The following is a 21,682-nucleotide window of genomic DNA, read 5'->3' on the forward strand; positions in this document are numbered from 1 at the left end:
GGGGTCAGGGGGATTCTAAGAGGGGGGTGTTATACAAGGGTTGTCATCCAGAGTACTGAACTGGATATAAAAATACATCAATAAGGGTTTTCCTCAGCATCCCAGACTAGGTATTGACTTAGCTGTAGTGTTGATTGAATATCGCTTACATATCCTTTGAAGAAAGAGCACTTTTCAGTTATTCCGACTCATTCACTTTTATTACCCCTCCATCTGGTGTATGAATAAAGTTAAATTTTATAGGATATTCAAATGCCAAAAGTCTCAATTCTTGGCTTAACACACCGCATACAACCGCAACCTCCACTCCATCTGGTCAAGAAGGTCAGGAAGAAGGGGTCTTGTTGTCAGAGTTCCCAATAGATGTTGCACCTGCTCTTCGGAACCTGTTCTTATTCTGGTGGTACGGACTGGTCGATCAGTCCCTAACATGATCGCCCTATCCAAAAACTATGCATAGGAAATTCTGCGCATAGAGGCCTGAGCCCTAACCAGTAGCATATAGGTGTTGATGAACCTGTTTAGCTTTTTGGCAAAGGGGTTGCAGAACAGGAGGCTATCTGTGCCTGGGTCCTCCTCAGAAAAGGAACATTTGCCCAACTGTAAATCAATCTTAACAAGCACCTCTTGCCCCCAGTGGTGTTCTGAAGCTATGATGCAGTTAACCTTCCCAAGTAAGCAAATGTCTCTCTTAGTCCAGTCAAACAGGATTACTTGGTCCACAGGCTTTCCTGTGTCCACGTCACACTTGAAGAGATGCATAGTCCTTGCTGGCCTAAGAGGTCCAATTGCTTGTCATGGCAGGATTTCCAGGACTGATCTATTGCATTTTTGGGGTCTTTATAACAGTTCGTGATAAATGTCAAGATGCATGGATCATTTTCAGGCATCCCTGTCCCGTCTCGTCCAGGAAAGATCTAGAGCATTCTGCTCTAACTTTCACTCTCACATCCTTGTAGAAAGCGTTGCACATTCAAAATACCCATCTAGACTGTCACATGATGGGATGGATCATACTCGGGTGATCGAGGATGATGTATGTCCTCTGGGACAAACATTTCCCAAGCTGAAAATCCTGCAAGGTGGGTCATGCCATTCTTCAGTATGACCATCTTCTTGGTCTGCCTCTTCCCAGGTAGTGTTACGGTCCACCTTCATTATATCTATCAGCACAGGAGAGTGTGATACAACTGTAGTTACAACCGCAGGTTGAAGGATAAGTGAATGAGCACAGTCCCTTTAAAAATAAAGACTGCTTTGAGATGTTGAAATGCAGACTCTATCTTCCAGAAGTGTTCTCTCACTTGTGTTATGGCAAGAGATGTGGAGAGGCAGTTCTCTTCTTAGGTCTTACCACTTTGAGGGCCTTGAGACACCCTTGCAGCAGTTCTGACTGCCTGCTCACTGTACCCAAGGAAGGGACCAAAGATGTATGGCCTGAAGCTGTTGACCTAATCACTCTTTCAGAGAACCAAGTCTCTTGATGTACTGGCTTGATTCTGTGAGCGACAGTGGCGTTCATAGCCGTGTCCCAGGATGTGCTTAAAACTGCCAAAACACCATCCAGGTTAGGCTGGTCTTGATATCCAGAGATTGGTCCACTAGGTAATAGTCTGCAGAATTGCCTCTGTATTCTTCATGATCGAATTCTATGTCCTTGTCCACCCCCTACTACTATGACCACTCTCCAGAACTGGATACTTCAGTACCAACATGTGCCATGTGTCCAGAAGTGGTGACTGAGAACCTTTAGCAGGAGGAGTCAAAAAAAGCTTTGCAAAGAAATTATTCAGAATATCTATTGCACTGGAAACTCTAAAATATGAACCCAAATCTGCCAACAGAGGACAGGAAATGCACACCACCCTTGAAAGAGTATCCCTGCCAAGCAATGTGTCGCTTTGAGAGGGAGCTGCAGCTAGCCCTGACTGGGAGTGCCTAGAGCTCATCTCTGGAGACAGGTTTACTGTAGAGGCAAAAATAAAAGCAAATGTGCTTGAAGAAGCTTGAGCCGTTGAGGTGTAGGAGCGTGAAAGCTATGCTCTGATCACAGCCCCACCCCTCAGCGCAGTGCAGTGGAGCAGGATGGGCAGGCCCCTATCGATAACGGTGGAATACTAAGCACAGTGGAGCTTAATAAGGGAAAGCTTAAGATGTCACTGAGCACAAGTAACCCGGCACTCATAGAGGAAGTATGCTCGATGTCCTTCTATACACTGCTATACACTGCTAGGAATGGATTTACAAGTAAGCCTAGCAAATGAATATAAAAAACACAACACAGAACATGTCATTTTTAAATTAGAGAGCAGACACAAAACTGGTCTTATCTTGCTAAAAGAGTAGCAAATAAAGTGTAGTTGGCTTGGAAGGAAGTGAGATCATGAACCCTACTGCCACTGGGTTGTCTGTAAATGTATTTTAAAATCTGATTAATGTATTTATACAATCTTTACTACTGTATTTCTGTATATTTTGTTGTGTGTTTTTGATGTTTCTATGTCTTTAATGAAGATTTTCTATGGTTCGAAAAAAGATTGTTTACATTCTGCCACTGCATCAAACTATGCAGAAGTAGATTTTGTAAAGTTACAATATTACAAATATATGCAAAACCAAAAGACAAGCAATAGCTTGCTTGGAAATATACTTTTCCTTGTAAAAATAGATTTGCTGCTGAAAATGTCAGTAAAGAAAGTGCAGCCTAATATCCGCCTCAGTCTTTTGCTAGACAATTGATTACTGGCTTCAAAGAGCATACATTCTACCCAAAAAACTGTACTGGACTTTGAGCCCAAGCTTACTAGATTCTGATCCAATAAATAATGCTTTGCAAATAGTATTTGTTTGTTCCTTATGCTTTCTGTAACCCAATGCATGTTGCCTTTAGGCCACGCCACAGACTTTATTATGCAAAAATAAATACATTCATTTGGAGACTTCATATTTATACGATAGGATGGATATGATGCAGAGAAGTCAATGGGGGGGGGGAGTTCATGTTTCTGGCAGGAGGGCGTGTACACAGATCACCATGATTAAGGTTAGTCAGATCCAAGATCGGATCCTAGGATTTAAGGGCAGGGCACTTAGCGAATAGGTGAAAATACTAAATGGCATGTGTTGAGGGCAATGACAGTTTCTCAAGGCTGTGTGGCAGATTGGCAGTGTTATTAATTTATGGCATCCCATGTTACAATCAAAATCCGGTATCCCGTTGTTTTACCGACAGGAATTAGTTTGAAGTAATTCCTTTGAAAAAACTCATTGAATTATATAGGGGTTGTGGGTAAGGGGTTATAAGGGGCGGGGAGGGGTTTGTGTTAGGGGTACTAGTATAGGGAAAGGGTGGGCAAATTAAAAAAACAAATGTGAGAAGTTTTGTCGAAGGAATTACTTTGAAGTAAATTACTTTAAAGTAATTTGTGTCGGTAAAACGCCATGGATCCCAAAATCCATGCAAACTAGACTTGTGAACATTCATTGCCTGTTGAAAGTGTACAGAAGGTTTCGTCCGTCTCTCACTCATATGTGTATTAGACCTTGTCCTAGAAGAGTACAGTGGTGCTCTTTCTGTTAACAAAGATCATAATTGGTGTATTAATCAAAACATGTTCCTAGAGGGTTTTCTCTAACATGACACTAATTACAGTCATACTGAAAAAAGATACATATTAAAAACTAATTACCGGGTCACCCTTCTATCATTTTATTCTGTTGACCTTGTATCTCTCACCCCATCACAGTTTTCTTAAAATCTCATGCAGGGTTTTCGTGTCACGTGTCAGAGGAATCATTTATTTTATTGTAAGGCCTATGTTTTGATCATTACACATTGAATTCCATATAGTCAATCAGCTGCAAATTAAATTCTCTGTAGAGTGATATGAATCTATCTTTCAACCACTCGGTTTACCAGTTTCAGTTGCGTCTATAAATGTGCAGCTTTCATCAGGGAAAGACCTGCTCATTATGGAGCAGATACAACTTATCTGCTTTCTGTGTGGAGTTATTGCTGCAACAACAACTTTTCTGGATGACATTATGATTTTTGGGGAGCCACCATATCTGTGCTCAACCCTGATCTATCTGGATTTTGGCTTGTTGTTGTGCCTCGGCAGATCCCTCAGTGAATCGCACTCTAAAACTATTTCTACCTGGTTTGCACTTATTTCTAATGCTGCTGACATGCTTGGAATTCCTTTCCCTTTGTCTTCGTCACATAAAGGTTGCAGCTCCTGAAGTACCTAGCTAGATTTGGTGGTGTCACCAAGAAGATATGGCTCAATCATCGATTAGAAACATCTTGATCTGGTCTTTAGTGCTTATTCAGTATGTGCTGTCACAAAAAAGGGGAACAAATTATAAACATGGTGAATAATATAAGTGTAAATAACGGTCAGGACAGCTCTTCCTCTGATACGGGCAAGCCCACATTCTCTTCTTGTGTTTTAGTAAAAACACTCCAAAGCAAAAGTCTTCCCATTACTGTTCAATCAATAAATCAAAGAAAAGTCTTACATTTCAAAAGTCCAAAAATATATTTGCCCTTTCGCAGCAAGCCTCAGGGAATATGAGTCAAATTCTTGCTTGGTTTTAAATCTCTCCTGTCCATCTTTTCAACGCCCTGCAGTTGTTGTCTTCCCCTTACATGACTTCTTAGTGTGATTTGATTCCAAGTTTCAAATGTCGCTGATATCCAAATCTGGATAACCACTGGGATGAGTTTAAAGGCCACCAAGCCTAAGCCCCATGACCTCCTGCTTGTCTTTGGCTGGTAGGCTGTGACAGGGGGCGTGTCTTCTAGCTTAAGGGAGTTCGGACCGACACCGAACTTCCCTTTCTGGCTACTGTTCCCACACTCGCTGCCTCTCTTCTACTCCATCCTAACCTCTGCTCTTGTGTTAGTACTTGTCCTTGTTAGGGAGAATTCTCTGTTTAGGCTGAATTTCCCTACCTAGTGAGTCCCCCAGCAGCTTTTGCTGGATTTCTGGGGTTTCTTTTTTTCTCCTGCCAAGAGTGAGACTCTTTTACCCTCACTCTTGGACATGTTGAAGTGTGTTTTCTTGGTTAAACCTTGTGTTGAATGGGCTATGGGGTCTTTTACTCCATAGGGCCTCATGTATTTTTGTGATGTGGGTTACACAGCACCCTCTGTGCCGTGACCCAGGGGTGTCCTAGGGACTCCCCAACATAGACTCCATACCCTGGGACTGACTACTGTCTCCCAGTGCATGTAAAGTCACCAAAGACTTTGCTAGTCTTGAATCCTGAACAGAACCAGTACAAACCATCATATTGTGGACGTACTGGCTGGGGCAATTCGATTGCCCCAGGGTCTGTTAGTCGAGGGGGCACGTCTCCGTCCCCCCTGATCGAGTTTTGGCTGGTGGCAGTGGAAACTACTTTTTATATTCGACCGCGAATATTTCCCTATGGGATTTCCCATTGTTTTAGGCTAACACATTTAATTATTTATTTACGGTAGCCTTAAACATACCGCCGGTTTATATATTTATTATTATAACTCCGGTTGGGACTTTTTGCCAAAACTTGATTCTAAAATGGCGTTGGCGTTCGCCTCTGTAACTCTGACCCAAAGTGGAGCCCTTTGTTCCACTTTTGGCGGGCTTCTCCACAGAAGCCCTCCAAAGTGGTGCCACTCTGTCTGGGGTACTTAGGAGGGGTGGAGGGGGATTTAGGCACCCTGGACTGAGTTACCTTGGTAACTCAAGTCGCACTCCGTCCTGATTGGCCCAAGTGGTGAGCCGGCCGGCTCACCACTTAGCATGTTTGAGTGACAGCTAGGCTGGGTGAATGGGGGTTTGCTGCATAAAAGCAGGGCTTTGGGGACTGGAACTTCAGAAGTCGCCACAGGACCAAGAATCCGACGAGGGAAGAGCTGAGCCGACCTGCTTCGACGACACCAGCCGGTGGAGCCCTGCTGAACCGTCTCACCACTTTTCCCGACGACCGAGGAGAACTCTTAACGGAGTGGCTCCTTCCCTTGACTGGTGGGGACAACCAGTTTTCACCTTCTTTTCGCTTCTCGAGGTATCTCGTGGCCGCCTTGCCCGTGCCAAGCACCCCGGCAACCGGAATACCGCATTTTTACCCCTAACCGCGAAAGTCGGTACAACCCTTTAACCGGAGGACTCCGCGGTTGGTTTCTTCCCGGGCAGTGCAACGACCTTCTTCTTCTGCTCTTCAGCGAGAACTTCTTCTCCCCTGACCGACGTCGAGCCTTGCTGCCACTGCCTGGAACAACTGCCACCGCTGGAGGACCCTTTCCGCTTAAGGTACCGTGTTCCGCCTGGCTTCCCTTGCCACCGACTGTACGGGGTAGATTTAGCCCCCGGCTTTCGAACCTGGGAGTGCCTGGAACACCCTGGCTAAACTTTCTAAGCCACTCTAAACTCTTTCTAACTCTTTGCAAGACTTTGAATCCCTAATAACAGTGTGATCTTGGGCACATTTTCGCTCCGGCTACTCTAAGAGTGGGCCCTGCCTAGTGACTTTTGCTCACCTGTGACTTTGTGCTTCTTTGAGCCTATTGCAAGTGTTCTGGACCTTAGAGTGGTGTGTTTAACCCATTTCTGTTTCTTTTTTTATCCCTTCCTTGAACCTACTAGAGTGTCATCTAACGTTAAGCGCTCACCTCTGTTTTAATTATGTGGTGTTAACTTAGAGTTGGCTAGATAGGAGTAAGGGTTGAAACTGCTTTCATTATAACTGTGTTTGAAGTGTTTTTACTATATTTTGCTAGAGTGATTTCAACTTATGTGTGTAATAAATAAATAACTATATACTTTTGAAACCAAGCTCTGGTCAGTGTTTGCTTGTGCTATTGTATTTTGAGTACCTATTGTGTATACTTTGCATACTGCCTAACTCTTCTTGAGGGGAGTCTGACTGCTCAGCCACAGCTACCAGGTAAATCTGGGTGGTGCGGACTGCTACCAAGTGGGTTTACTGCTATACCTGTAGTCTTAAATCTTTTGCAGTGTTCCCCAAGGGAACTGCACAGGTTTCTGCCTAACACTGGTGTACAGCGGTGGGATTTGTATTGAGTATACATTTTATTGTGCTTTAGATACCTTAGTGCAACTAACCACAAAGCTTAGCACTGTAAAAGTAATCCTCTAACATGTCAGTTATAGAAAGCTATAGTCAAGAGTCCCTTGCAGCCAAAACTGCTGATTGTTTAAGAGTGCTCTGTAAACATAAGGATCTCCTGACTAAGGGCAAGAAAATGGAGCTGATTGAAAGATTGTTAGCTAACCAAAGTCTGGGTGATGGTTCAGAGGAACCTACCACTCCAGCAACTGTAGATGACAGTATTGAAGTTAACATGGAGCAAAATGTTGATGATTCTGAGGAAGAGTCAGAAGAGGAGGGTGAGGCTGTTGTAACTGTCCCCCCTAGGCCTCTGCCTGCTCTACCTGCTGTACCTACTGGACCTTTACCAGGTCCCACATTTAGTCCTCAGTACTTTGAACTGGAGAAAATGAAGCTACAATTGGAGTATAAGAAACTTAATGCTCAAACTGACAAAGAACTAAGGCTAAGGGAAATGGAGCTCAAGTATGACTTAGAAATGAAGAAATTATCTGTTGAGAATGTTTCTCTCTCTGGCTCCTCTAGAAGTTCCAGTCCTAAAAGACCCCGGATGCCTAAAGAATTGATTGGTATGTATGAGCCTAAGTTGGATGTGTTGGATTGGTTGTCTCTGTTTGAATATAATCATGGGCTCCAGAACATCACAGGAAATGACTTCCTCACCTGGTTGTTCTCTAGGCTTCCCCCTGTTGCAACTGATGTGGTAATGGAGATGGGGGAGGAGGATAGGAAGGACTATGAATGTGTGAAACTAGCTTTGATAGCTAGGTTTGGGAAGACCCCTTCCCAGTATCTTAAGAGGTTTAGGAGCCTCAAAAAGCATGATGGTACCCCTTGGGCTACCTGGGTGAGTGAATGTTTGAAAAACTTAGAGGGATGGATTAAGGGTTACAAGGTGAACACTTATGAAGGTATGAAGAATTTGTTTATGTTGGAGACTATTTATGATGCCTGCTCTCCTGAGCTCAGACAACACTTGGCTGATTCCAAGGAATTAGATTCCCGGAAACTAGCTAGGGCTGCTGACTTGTGGGTTGCCAACAGGGCCACTCACAAGGACTCTGGGGTAACTCAGAAGAGGGATGGGGAGAAACAGCCTAAAAAGGACTCCAAAGAGAATTCTAATACCCCCCATACCAAAGAGGGCCCCAAACCACAAAATAACCAGGGTAAGCCACATGGGAAACCTAGTCAGGCTACTGTACCTTCTGGCCACAAGCCAGAAGGAGGTCAGAACAAGCCACCCTTCCAGAGAGCATTTGGACAATGCTATGTCTGTCAGGGTACTGACCATATCAAAGGAGATCCCAAGTGCAAGGGTAAACCTGCAGGGATCAGCACAGTCTCCTTAGCCTTCACTCCTGAGGATGAAGTACAGATGGCTAGTGCCCACTCTTTGCTGAAGAACCCTTGGGTCTTCAAGCAACTGTAAACTTAGAGCCTATGGGTCTGGTTAGTCCCCAGAATAGGGTTGTGTATAACTCCCTACCTGTTAACTCTAAGGTGTATTATGTGGACAGTGTTCTTGTCAATGGCCAGGATACTCCTGCCAGGAGAGACACTGGGGCCAGCAGAACAGTAGTGGATGAAAGCTTCTTTCAACCTGAGGATGTGGCCAAAGCACCCAAAGGTCCCACTAAGATGTCTGGAGGCCCTGTCCAAATGGTTCCTATTCTACCAGCCCTCATTCAATGTAACAACATGACAGTAAGGATCCCTGTCAGTGTTCAGGCTGAGGTACCTCTGAAGGTCCTGTTAGGGAATGACCTAAGAACTCTAGGAGTAGTGTCACATACCCCCAGGCCTCCCAGTATGGAGAAGCAGAACTTAACCAAATTGGCTAGAAAGGCTACCTTGAAGGACCCTTCTAAGCCTGTGGGACCCTCTACTGAGAACCCCACTACAAGCCCTGGTGTTAGTAAGTTGACCTCTAACCCAGGCACATTTCAGGATAGTATGCTAGGAACATGGGCGCCCCAACCAAGCTCCATCATTGTTCCCCTAGTCTCAGAGTCTCTGACTCCCCCTGCTTCTGAGGAAGAGGTGGATAGACCCACTAGGCCCCTATCTGGACCTGAGAGAACTGGTAATTCTCAGTGCTGGTGGAAAACCAGAAAGGAAAAGTCTAAGGCCAAAAACCTTCAGACTGTTGGACCTTCTACTGAAGACCCCAACTCAACTCCTAATATTAGGGGGGAAACTCCTAAAATAGGTAAGGGTAGATCTAAGAGGAAGGGGAAGCAGGTGCATTGCCTAACCCCAACCCCTCCAACCAAGAGGCCTAAGACCCAACCTGCTCCCACAAGAGAGGTGGTGAGGAACCTTGGAGGCCCCTCTAGATCTAAGGGAATCCTTTATAAGGACCCCTTCAAAAAGCCTAACATGGGTTCAGAAGTTGTACCAACTTCTGAGGGACTGGTCAACCAGATCCCCTATAACAAAAAGACTGATGTTCCTCAAAGGGTTTGTAGGTCCTTTAGCTTGCAAAAGAAAACCTTTGAGTTCTCCCTTAAGCACAGGTCAGGGTGTCACCATCAAAATGCTGATGGACTCTCTAGGATGTATATCATCGACTAGAGGTATGAGGTTCATCCAGGAGTGGATTAAATCCTCCTGTCCCTTAGTCTGGGGGGGGCGAGTGTTAGGGAGAATTCTCTGTTTAGGCTGAATTTCCCTACCTAGTGAGTCCCCCAGCAGCTTTTGCTGGATTTCTGGGGTTTCTTTTTTTCTCCTGCCAAGAGTGAGACTCTTTTACCCTCACTCTTGGACATGTTGAAGTGTGTTTTCTTGGTTAAACCTTGTGTTGAATGGGCTATGGGGTCTTTTACTCCATAGGGCCTCATGTATTTTTGTGATGTGGGTTACACAGCACCCTCTGTGCCGTGACCCAGGGGTGTCCTAGGGACTCCCCAACATAGACTCCATACCCTGGGACTGACTACTGTCTCCCAGGGCATGTAAAGTCACCAAAGACTTTGCTAGTCTTGAATCCTGAACAGAACCAGTACAAACCATCATATTGTGGACGTACTGGCTGGGGCAATTCGATTGCCCCAGGGTCTGTTAGTCGAGGGGGCACGTCTCCGTCCCCCCTGATCGAGTTTTGGCTGGTGGCAGTGGAAACTACTTTTTATATTCGACCGCGAATATTTCCCTATGGGATTTCCCATTGTTTTAGGCTAACACATTTAATTATTTATTTACGGTAGCCTTAAACATACCGCCGGTTTATATATTTATTATTATAACTCCGGTTGGGACTTTTTGCCAAAACTTGATTCTAAAATGGCGTTGGCGTTCGCCTCTGTAACTCTGACCCAAAGTGGAGCCCTTTGTTCCACTTTTGGCGGGCTTCTCCACAGAAGCCCTCCAAAGTGGTGCCACTCTGTCTGGGGTACTTAGGAGGGGTGGAGGGGGATTTAGGCACCCTGGACTGAGTTACCTTGGTAACTCAAGTCGCACTCCGTCCTGATTGGCCCAAGTGGTGAGCCGGCCGGCTCACCACTTAGCATGTTTGAGTGACAGCTAGGCTGGGTGAATGGGGGTTTGCTGCATAAAAGCAGGGCTTTGGGGACTGGAACTTCAGAAGTCGCCACAGGACCAAGAATCCGACGAGGGAAGAGCTGAGCCGACCTGCTTCGACGACACCACCCGGTGGAGCCCTGCTGAACCGTCTCACCACTTTTCCCGACGACCGAGGAGAACTCTTAACGGAGTGGCTCCTTCCCTTGACTGGTGGGGACAGCCAGTTTTCACCTTCTTTTCGCTTCTCGAGGTATCTCGTGGCCGCCTTGCCCGTGCCAAGCACCCCGGCAACCGGAATACCGCATTTTTACCCCTAACCGCGAAAGTCGGTACAACCCTTTAACCGGAGGACTCCGCGGTTGGTTTCTTCCCGGGCAGTGCAACGACCTTCTTCTTCTGCTCTTCAGCGAGAACTTCTTCTCCCCTGACCGACGTCGAGCCTTGCTGCCACTGCCTGGAACAACTGCCACCGCTGGAGGACCCTTTCCGCTTAAGGTACCGTGTTCCGCCTGGCTTCCCTTGCCACCGACTGTACGGGGTAGATTTAGCCCCCGGCTTTCGAACCTGGGAGTGCCTGGAACACCCTGGCTAAACTTTCTAAGCCACTCTAAACTCTTTCTAACTCTTTGCAAGACTTTGAATCCCTAATAACAGTGTGATCTTGGGCACATTTTCGCTCCGGCTACTCTAAGAGTGGGCCCTGCCTAGTGACTTTTGCTCACCTGTGACTTTGTGCTTCTTTGAGCCTATTGCAAGTGTTCTGGACCTTAGAGTGGTGTGTTTAACCCATTTCTGTTTCTTTTTTTTATCCCTTCCTTGAACCTACTAGAGTGTCATCTAACGTTAAGCGCTCACCTCTGTTTTAATTATGTGGTGTTAACTTAGAGTTGGCTAGATAGGAGTAAGGGTTGAAACTGCTTTCATTATAACTGTGTTTGAAGTGTTTTTACTATATTTTGCTAGAGTGATTTCAACTTATGTGTGTAATAAATAAATAACTATATACTTTTGAAACCAAGCTCTGGTCAGTGTTTGCTTGTGCTATTGTATTTTGAGTACCTATTGTGTATACTTTGCATACTGCCTAACTCTTCTTGAGGGGAGTCTGACTGCTCAGCCACAGCTACCAGGTAAATCTGGGTGGTGCGGACTGCTACCAAGTGGGTTTACTGCTATACCTGTAGTCTTAAATCTTTTGCAGTGTTCCCCAAGGGAACTGCACAGGTTTCTGCCTAACAGTCCTAACCTCCTACTCGCTGTAACACATGCACCTGCTTCAAAACCCACTGGCCTGCCAAATATGTACTCTATCTGGAGTGCTTGCCTTCACTCGCTTAGCTTACTTAAGCTGCTCTTACTCGCCTTTCCTTTAATCTGTGGCTCTACCACCGCCTCCTCTGTTAGCGCTTGACTGCTAGCGATTTTTTTATTTTCTTAAAGGAAGGGATGAAGACATTTGCATTATTAAAGGTATCCTAAACTGCTCCCATTAGGATTGACATGTTATAAGCCCTGTGATGTCAAGAATTGTGTTGGGAAGAATCCTTTGATGCATAATGCTTGTTTTTTTTTTTCCTAGTAATGACCTTAGTTTGCTGTTATGGAATCGCTGTTAGGGAGATGTTCAGGGATAGCTTATGCACTAGACGTGTGTCCTAGCAAAACACCTCTCCAAACCTACCCTCCTTGGTTGCAGCTGAACGCTCATGTTGAGAATCGCATCTCCTTCAATACAAGAGACCCCTTTGTCACTTTATATTAGTGTTCAATCTTTCCTTACTCCTATCCTATCAATATGCTTACTGTAGTGGTACATTCACTTAAGCATGTCTCATTGTTTGCTTCAAGGCAGCTCAAATGTCTGCTAAATTCAACCCAATAGGGATCAAATGTTGCCTGGTATGGAGTAATGCTGAAGTGAATTATGGAAGCTTGGAGTTTGACTACTGACTAACCATCTTGACAAATGGTATAATTGTGGGACAATTGTCGCATCTTACTGTGTTTCAAGATGGGTGAGTGCTGCATATATTTGCATGCTTGACAGGTCCTCCAAAATGTACCTTTTTGATCCTGGAAAATTCCATTGACTGAGCACAGCTTTGGCAATGCCATTGTAGAATGTTGATGAAATATAATAGACTATGATAGCAGAAGAGGAGCACCAGCTAATCCAATCTGTCAATTTCTTGCCGATTCCTGATTCAATGATACCATGTGAACTCCAGCTTCACGTTTGCTTATACAGTAAAATTGTTCTTCCGTTTCCATACCAGGGTTGTTTTAAATTCACAACCAGGCCAGTAGTATGAGTGTCATTTTGGCGGCCCGTTGTACCATGAATTCAAAGTGTAAAAGTCCTGCAGGACTTTTACGATTTCAATTCACAGTGCACCCCATTTTCATCAATTTGAATGGCAGAGAGGAGAGGTGGAACAAAACTTCAATTGCAGCCACCTTCCTTCCTCTGTGCCATAAAAATGCCCCAGAATTTGCACTGGCATGCATTTTCATGCTCGCGCAAATGCTGGGGATCCCTATGGAGCCCAGCAGCTTCATGCACCAGCATAAAGCAGGCAGACTCTATAGGGATCCTTTCAAAACTCTTCCTGTCATGCGTGCCTGGTAGGCAATGTTTAATTGTAATTGTGAATGCTGCCTGCCAAGCGAGCCTGGTAGGCACTGTCTACTCATTTGCACGGCAGAGTTCAAATGTAAAGGGGACAGCGTGGCGTACACATGTGTATGCTACGTTTTGCCCTGCACGTTTGCCCGCTGCAGTGCAAATGAATAAAATGTAGTGCCTGGGAGCCACCTACGTGTATGTCTACATGTAACGGCTCCCCGCCGCTAAATTACACTCTGGAGTAAAAGGAGCTCCTACGACTTTTAATGATTTTTCATGGTTTTCATACCCTTTTCATGCATTGCCATGCTACATTATACCTTGCTAGATGTTTCTTTTAGTTTTTATACACCCCTCACTAACCTGCTCACCATACTGCTTTATACAATAGGCAAACCCTGCAACCCCACCCTCCCAACTCCCTCAAACCACAACACGCACCTTCCCCGACAGCAGCCCCACTTCGTTGGCCCAATATCACAGCCTCGCCTCCCCGCCCCCCCTTTTAACTTCAGTTCGATGACCTCAAATCAGTTTCACTACACAAAGTCTCTGAGGGCACCAATTGATACCAAAGTCCTTCTGCAGATAACCCAATACCAGGTACCAATCGTCTTTGAACCTCCCCCGAACGCCCTGAATCGCATAAGTCACCCATTCCAAGAATACATAATGCCATATTCTTGCAGTCCATTCATGCTCAGAGGGGGGCTTCCGGCTTCTTCCACTTTTGAGCTATTAGTACAAGTGCCACTATACTGAGAAACATAAAGGCCTTACGTTGAGCCTTCGTAGATAACCTCTGAAGCACGTCCCCCAGACCCATGATTGCCACTGCATTAGCCCTATTGATGTGCTGGCCAAACATGACCTTCATTGCCCCATTAACACTGACCCAAAAGGGTGTAATAGCTGGGCATCCCAACCAAATTTGCTCCCAGTTGCCCTTCTCCCCAACAGCCACTCCAGCATGTCCCTGACACCGTCGGGTAGCATCTATGCAGTTTCTCTGGAGTCAGGTGCCGTTGCACCATAATCTTCACCCACATCTCCTGAATCTGCAGAGCCCTTGTGAGTGCCAGCATGCTTTTCCACAGTTTCCAACACTGCTTCTCTGATATTGGTCCCCCTGGGTCCTTCTCCTATTGTTTCATATAGGTCCAGTCTGGGCAGACCCGAGGCTCTGAGAACAGCTTATAGAATGCCAATATCATATGCTGGTCCCCAGTGTTGATCGTCACGTACTTTTCAAAGGGGGTGAGCGCCCCAATCGGGGCTTGTCTATCCCACTGGGACATCAGCCAATGTCTTAGCTGTGTGTATCTGAACCTTTCCTCTTCCCCCAGCCTGAACTGCTCCTTACATTAAAGGAAAGTCCTAACCTCTTGAACTTCCACCATGTCCCTTAGCTTCTGGCGCCACGCCTCCTCCCATCGGGTATAGGCTCCCCGTTCTTCCCCTGGTCTAAATTGGGGGTTCCAAAACAAAGGTGTCAAGGGGGAGGTGAATGTCGTTAAGCCCATGTGCTTAACTAAGGAGTCCCATACATCCCCCATCAGGGACGTAATTTTGCTGTAATACATATTACTCAGTCTATCCCCATTTGGGCACCACAAAACTTCCTTCAGAGGCCTACCCACCACTGCCCTACCCATCCTCTGCACACCTTGTCTCCACTCCCGAGAACCACTCCCTTACTATCCTTAATTGCGCCTCTTGAAAATATTTATGCAAATTCAGGGGGCCCTATCCCTCCGTTAATATTTCCATGCTACCCTTGGCTTTTTCCCTTTCCAAACAAAGGCTCCCACCATCTTATGGATAGCCTTAAAGAATGTTTGCCAACGTACAACCAGTAGGGCTTGGAAGTAATATAACACTCTGGGGAGAATTACCATTTTGATGACATTTATCCTCCCTAGGGATTTCCTCAAATTTTGAACCTGGATTGGGAGCCTTGGCTTAGGCAAGCGGAGACTGTTGCTGCAATGAAGCAGTATATAGGTGTACGCGCAATCAAGCAGTGACTGGTATACAAGATAGACGTTTGGTGTCGGGACCAGAAAATACCAGCGCAACCCTTTTACCCTGATAGATGGGAGTTGTTTCAGTTCTATTAGGGTGTCCTCCTATTTTTGAAAACTTCAGTTTCAGCAAAAAACCAGAAGTAATCTGACCGCACATATTCAGTGCGAGTCTCCAGCCCTGAAGAAAGTGGTTACACTTATCACTATACCACTGAAACCGGTCGGCTTGTTGTGTGATCTGAGTAGACCAATACGGATCAGGAAGATCCCTACATCAGAAACCCCCCCCCCTGTTTTCGATCCCAACACCAAATAAGGGATTTTTTATGGATAGGGGAATGGAGCTCACGAATATATAATTAAAAGTAGATCTCCAAAATCCTCCCCCTAAACAGATAGGAGTAACCTCTGTCTATTAGCCAGCTTTGACTGGCTTTAGCCTAGGTCTAACATTCTACAATTTCAATTAGTTGTAAAATCCAGAAGACGCAAATAAAAAAGTTATTGTTTATTTGGAAAACAACATTAAAAATAAACCCTAAATTGTGTGGAACTTTGAAGGCAAGATCCAGAAAAATATTTTTTTAACAATGGAGTTATAACTCAGAAGATAAGCGATAAACAGAATAAATATAACTCGAATTTGAGTGTGGTGCAAATTTATCCTCCCTAACCAGGATATCGAAAGAGATCTGCGTTCCTCTAGCCATTGTTTGACCGACGCCAGCAGCGGGGTGTAGTTGGCCTGATATAAGGAATCTAAGGAGGTCGTGACCTGCAATCCCAAGTATCGAAGGCCCTTTTCCGCCCTTTTATAGTAATTACATATATACATACATATAGTAATTGTAATTGTAAACAGCGTATAATCTGTGAAAGCCACTATTTTATGCTAATCGCCTCTGAATGGGATTCCTCTAATGTCTCTGCAGTCCTGCATATGCGTCAGTAAAGGTTCTAGATAAAGCGCATACAAAATCAGGGACAGCGGCATCCCTGCTTGGTGCCCCGATAAATTATTATCCTCCCAGATACATGACAATTGATGGCTAATCGCATTGTGGGCATCTGGTAGTTGGCCTGCACCAAACAGAGAAATTTCACACTGAGTCCCATGGCCTTTTTTTGTGAGAATCAGGAAAGACCACTCAATCCTGTCGAAAGCCTTCTCGGTGTCCAGTGCCTGTTTTATTGACTTTCTCTATGAGATGGCACACCTGTTGTATATTGTCAAATGTTTGCCTCCCTTTGACAAAGCCTGACTGATCTGGGTTGACCAAAGTGGGGAGTATCTTTTCTAATGTAGTCGCTAATATTTTTGTGAATAATTTCGCGTCCAGGTTAATTAGGGCTATCGGTCTATTCATTGCGCTTTGTCTTTGGTAAGCTTAAGGAAGAGCACCACCTTTGCTTCCTCCATTGTTTCGGTTATGCACCCTGAGGCTGCAAAGGAGACCATTCCCAGGATTAATGTCTCCTTAAATGGCCTCTAGAAGCTTGCCGGGAAACCGTCAGGCCCCAGTGCTTTATTTACCAGTTGCGATAAAATCGCGACTCGTACTTTATCTAGCGTTATATCCCCTTCTAATAACTCCCTTTCCCCTAGCTTAATGGATGTTAGTGGAAATGTAACGAGATAGGCTTCTTAATTTTCCACCCTGGGTAGTCGGAAGCGTATAGGGTTGAATAAAAGTCTGTGAAGGTCAGCATTATGTCTTCCGAGGAGGAGCTGAGGACCGCTTGCCCTGGGTTAATTTGGAGAATTACCCTTGAGGCCTCCTTCCTCCTGACTTGCCTTGCAAGCATGCAATCAGCCTTATTCTCCTTTATATTGTAACACTGTTGTATGCACAGAAGGGATTTTGCGGCCCGCTTGGTCTGGAGTAGGTCCAACTGTCCCTTACTACCTCTAAATTCCTTTCTAAGAACCATCCCCTTGTTCGTTACCATTCAATCAATCACCCCTTGTAACTGCATTTCCAGTGCAGCTTGAAGGCTCCCTAACTGCTTTTCCAGCCGGGCCTTTTGCACACTATGTTCGCCCCTCATGGTTGCCTTAAAGACATCCCACACCGTATGCTCTTGAACATCCTGGGTCCTGTTTGAAAAACTCACTGATCATAACCCGTTTCACCTCCCATATCATCGATCGTTTAGCAGTTGATCCGAAAATGTCCATTGCCAAAGCCTTGACCTGATCCTTTCCTGGTGTATATTGACTGTTAGGGGGGCATGATCAGATACAGCCACAGCCCCTAAGTCCACCCCGAGCCTGTATTAAAAACCCAGATATAGTCAATTCTAGAGAAGGTCCGGTGTACTTGGGAATAGAATGTGAACCCTTTGGTCCCCCACTGGGCTAGGTGAGCCACTTCTGCTTTTAATTTCGCTGTTGGGGCCCCTTGATTCGAGATTATGTTTGCACTCCTATCCGCCAGTGGGTCCCATGCTATGCTGAAGTTGTCTGACAATATTACATGCCCTTCCGCAAATCTTTCCAACTTTGGCAACACCCCCTGCAGGAACCCATCTTGATCTGTATTTGGGGCATATATGGAGACCAGCATGTATTGTACCCGGTCCAATTGAAAGCGGGCAAAGGTGTATGTGCCTTCCTTATCCACTTCAGTTGCCCCGATGTACAGCCCAGCTAATTCCTTAAAGGCTATGAGAATACCACCGTAACCCCCTGGGCATTGGATTAAACTATATGGGGGTAGCCCTTGAGTCTCACTTTGTTCTTATCTCTTTTAGATATATAGGTCTCTTGTAGGGTTATGATTTCGGGATCTTCCCTTCCCAGGAAGTGGTCTGCCTTCTTGCATTTGACTGGGGAGTTTAACCCCCTAATGTTGAACGTAACCAGCTGGAACAATTGGTTATTCCCCATGGCCATCGTGGCGTCCGGCTTCGCCTGTATCCTTATGTCCCCCTCGGCCCCACGTGTCCTCCCAAATGCCCCCTCGCCCTTGCCCTAACTTGTCCAGTCAGACTCACCCCCCAACCATGTAATAAACCATGGGAATTGAGTCTCGCTAGCCACCTGGAGAAAAACTGTGCGGATCTACAAGGATCCATAACTGAGTTCTGATTCCTAGAACCCCTTCTACACCTCCCCCCCTCTTGTCGCCCACACCGATTGCTCCCCCGCCCTGGCCAAGATCGGCCCACAACACCATTACCCTTCAGCCTATTGCTGCAGATGGGCGACCCCTGATCTGGAGCGGGTTCACTCCCCTGCCGAGGGAAGGTACCCGACCCATCTCTGGCAGGGCCGGTCGGGACCCTTTTTTTGTTACCAGCCTCTAGAACTCTCCTGTATTCCCACCACTTTCTCTTGGCAGTCGCACAGGCCGGCCTAAGATCTCGCTGTTCGTTCCCATGCTCCTCCAAGTTCCGGAGCTGCAGCTCTTCCTCTCACGCAGTGATACAATGTTGGCGGGCCTCCCATGTGAATAGGAGGCCGAAGGGAACAATCCACTTATACCTCACTTTGGCCCGTGTCAGGGCCTTGACCATCAGCCCCATCATGCTTTGCTTCAACAGCGTTGATTGAGCTATATCTTGATACAGTTGGATTTCAGTGCTCTTGACTTTGATCAGGCCTTTCTTCCTGGCCTTTGCTAGTATGTTCTCTTTTGGCCGTATCTTTGGAGTGCTACTACCACATCTCTTGGCCTGGCGCCAGGTTCCCTCTTTCTGGGCCAACTCGATGGACCCGATCGAGCGGAACTTCCCTGAATGTCTCTAACTCCAGGAGGTCTACAAAAACCTGTTCCATCATTTCTTGCAGGTCACAATCCTCCACACCCCCCGGTAGCCCCTTTATCCTTATGTTGGATCTTCTGGAGCGAATTTCAAGATCCTCACTTTGAATCTCCAGATTCTGGGTGACGTTTGCCAATTTCTGTACCAGGGTGTCTGTCGTGCGTGCGTTCTCCAACAGTTCCTGAATGGCTGTTTCTGCAGCATCCGTTCTTTCTACCTAGCTCAGCAATGTCTCCCTTCACCTCTTGGAGAGATTGTGCGAGTTCTGTCCTGATCAGGCTCAGCAGGGATTGTAATGTATCCATCATCTTTATGCTAAATTCCTGAAAACACTGCTGGAGAATTTTGCTGATTATTGCTCGTCCTTTCGTCCTACCTGGGGACTCCCTGGACTCTTCCCCACTCAGTGAAGTTTGACCCTCGGGCAGACCCGGCTCCCCTGTCTCCGGCAAAGCTTCAGAAGGGTGCCATCCTGTGGCTTCCTCGACGGTTTGGGGCTTGGGATCCCCACCTTGGGTTCCTTCTGCTTTTGCCGTGACATGCCAAAACTGCCCCAGAGGGACGATCCCTCTTGCTGCTCAGATTTCGGGGTTGCACTCACCCTCTCTCTCTTGGGTCAGCCACGTGTACCATGCCCTCTTGTGTCCTTACTCATCTCCTGGGGTCCTCCCGTAGGACCCCTTATTAATCTGCAGCCATGGGAAATGTAGGCACCCAAAGGCTTACTCCTAGTCCTGTCCGGGGCCTTCCCCCTATGAATGCCCATTTAGTCTGGCGCTGCTACGGGCTACCCCTCTTCTCCGGCAGTTGGCCTGCAATCCTCTGACAAGATTTGCAAATGGATTGCTGGCCCCCGCTCTCGAGGGGACCCACAACAGCACAGGCCACACACCACCTCACCTGCCTCCTGCTTGGGGTGCAGAGATGGCTCTTCTCCCCTGATGCGTTCCTTCCTGCTCACAGACTATCAGCAGGCCCGCAATACCTCTGCTCCGGGTCCCAGCTCAGCCGCCAGTGTGGGGCTGGGCCCGCGCACACAGATGACCCAGCTCTCAAAATGACAGGTAGCGTTTGGAGGACTGGTCCGCGTGCACAGACTACCCAGCTCTCACAAGGACTGGCAGTGTTTGGAGTCTGGCCCTCACGACTGTCCAGCTCTGTATGCACACAATATGTCAAGGGTCTGTGGTTCCACAATGGAGCGCTGGTAGAGCGCACTGGTATTTGCTCTGCTGCTGCTTTCCCCACCTTGTTAGGCTGTGGCACTGTTCGCTCGTTTCTCCCTTTCTTCTACTAGTCCCTTTGCAGTGAGTCGCTGCTGCTGGCTGGGGCATACCGGCCACCGCCGCTGGCCCTGCCGGGGCATCCTTGAGGAGGTGCTGCTCACTCCCCATTGTCTCACTGAGGCCAGCCCAGTCCCCAGCGTGGTATTAGGCTGCTACAATCCTCCTCACCATAGCCGGCTGGCTCCTGAAGTGGTCCGCACCCCTCCACCCCCAAGGAACGTCTTCAGTTCTGGCTTCTTTGTTCCTTATTCTCTGCATCGCCAGGTGACAAACTGCCCAGTAGGGCCAACCCGGCAGCCGCCTTCTCACTGCTCCTCCGCTAGCCACATGCCTTTCGCCCCAGTTGGCCTGCTCAGCACACTTCTGCCGTCACCTCAGGGACAGAGAGCATGCAGGCCCTGCTGCTGCATATCAATACATTGCCCTGATCACACCGGTCACTGCTTTCAGCTTCCCTCTGCCCTGCACAGCATCTCCCAGCGAGGGAAGGTCAATATGACAATTTCTTCAATTTATTGGGTGCCAGGAGGTGCAAGAACACAGATTACCTGTGCTCCCCTCTTGGTGGCCATCTTGGAATCCCCTTGCTTTACCTTTTAACATAACACACTGAACTATTTTCTTAGCAATAGCAAAACACCAACCGGTTAGCACGTAGGTTTGAGACCTTCTGCTTTGTTAAGCACAATGGTGGCAATTCAGTAACATTGATTGCTGTAAAGTAGCACACGAGACTACCTGTAATCCTGAAGCTTTGTTTCCCTGCTGAAGGAAGGGGGTACTGGTTTAAGCTAGCAGTATTGTGCCAGATAATGGCATACCTCTTTTGTTTTATTGATTGGCAAATCAAAGATCCCTAATTGTAGCAAATCTCTGTACGATAACGGGCTAAGTTTGAGAACAAAGGTGAAACTAACCGTTTTTTTTCTTTCTCCTAGAGCAAGCAGCAACTTTCACAAAGAAGACCTCTACGAAAACAGACTTCACTGCCACTGTTGGCGAGAAGGTGGTTCTTGCCTGCGAAGTATCCCAGTCCTCTATCCAGGGCAAATGGTCCAAGAAAGGACAGGAGATCAAGCAGAGTAAAGAGGTGTCTATTGAGGAAGAGGGGACCACTCGCAGACTAGTGATACAGGCCGTCAAATCATCTGATACAGACACCTACTTGTTTAAGATTCCAGGGGATGAAATCTCTTTCAGTCTCCATGTCAAAGGTAAGATTAGCAAAGAAAAGGGTTTCCAACCTTGAGCCATTCATTCATTGGGTACACATTTCGCTGACCCTGTGATCCTCTGATTTCATATACATTCTCTCCAATCTAGCCATTAAG

The 21,682-nt window shown here is 46.5% G+C and overlaps 1 protein-coding gene across 12 annotated transcripts in view; it reads left to right on the forward strand.

Annotated features, from left to right (window-relative positions):
* Nucleotides 1–21,682, forward strand: part of OBSCN (obscurin, cytoskeletal calmodulin and titin-interacting RhoGEF) — a 3,169,051-nt gene that overhangs the window by 556,489 nt on the left and 2,590,880 nt on the right. For all 12 annotated transcript variants that reach the window (XM_069647058.1, XM_069647065.1, XM_069647061.1 and 9 more), the window contains exon 10: nt 21,290–21,565. In XM_069647058.1, coding sequence (XP_069503159.1) covers nt 21,290–21,565 — 276 coding nt within the window. The remainder of the gene's footprint in view (nt 1–21,289; nt 21,566–21,682) is intronic.

This window comes from Ambystoma mexicanum, chromosome 2q (genome assembly GCF_040938575.1).
Source record: "Ambystoma mexicanum isolate Mex_15411 chromosome 2q, UKY_AmexF1_1, whole genome shotgun sequence".
Lineage (NCBI taxonomy): Eukaryota > Metazoa > Chordata > Amphibia > Caudata > Ambystomatidae > Ambystoma > Ambystoma mexicanum.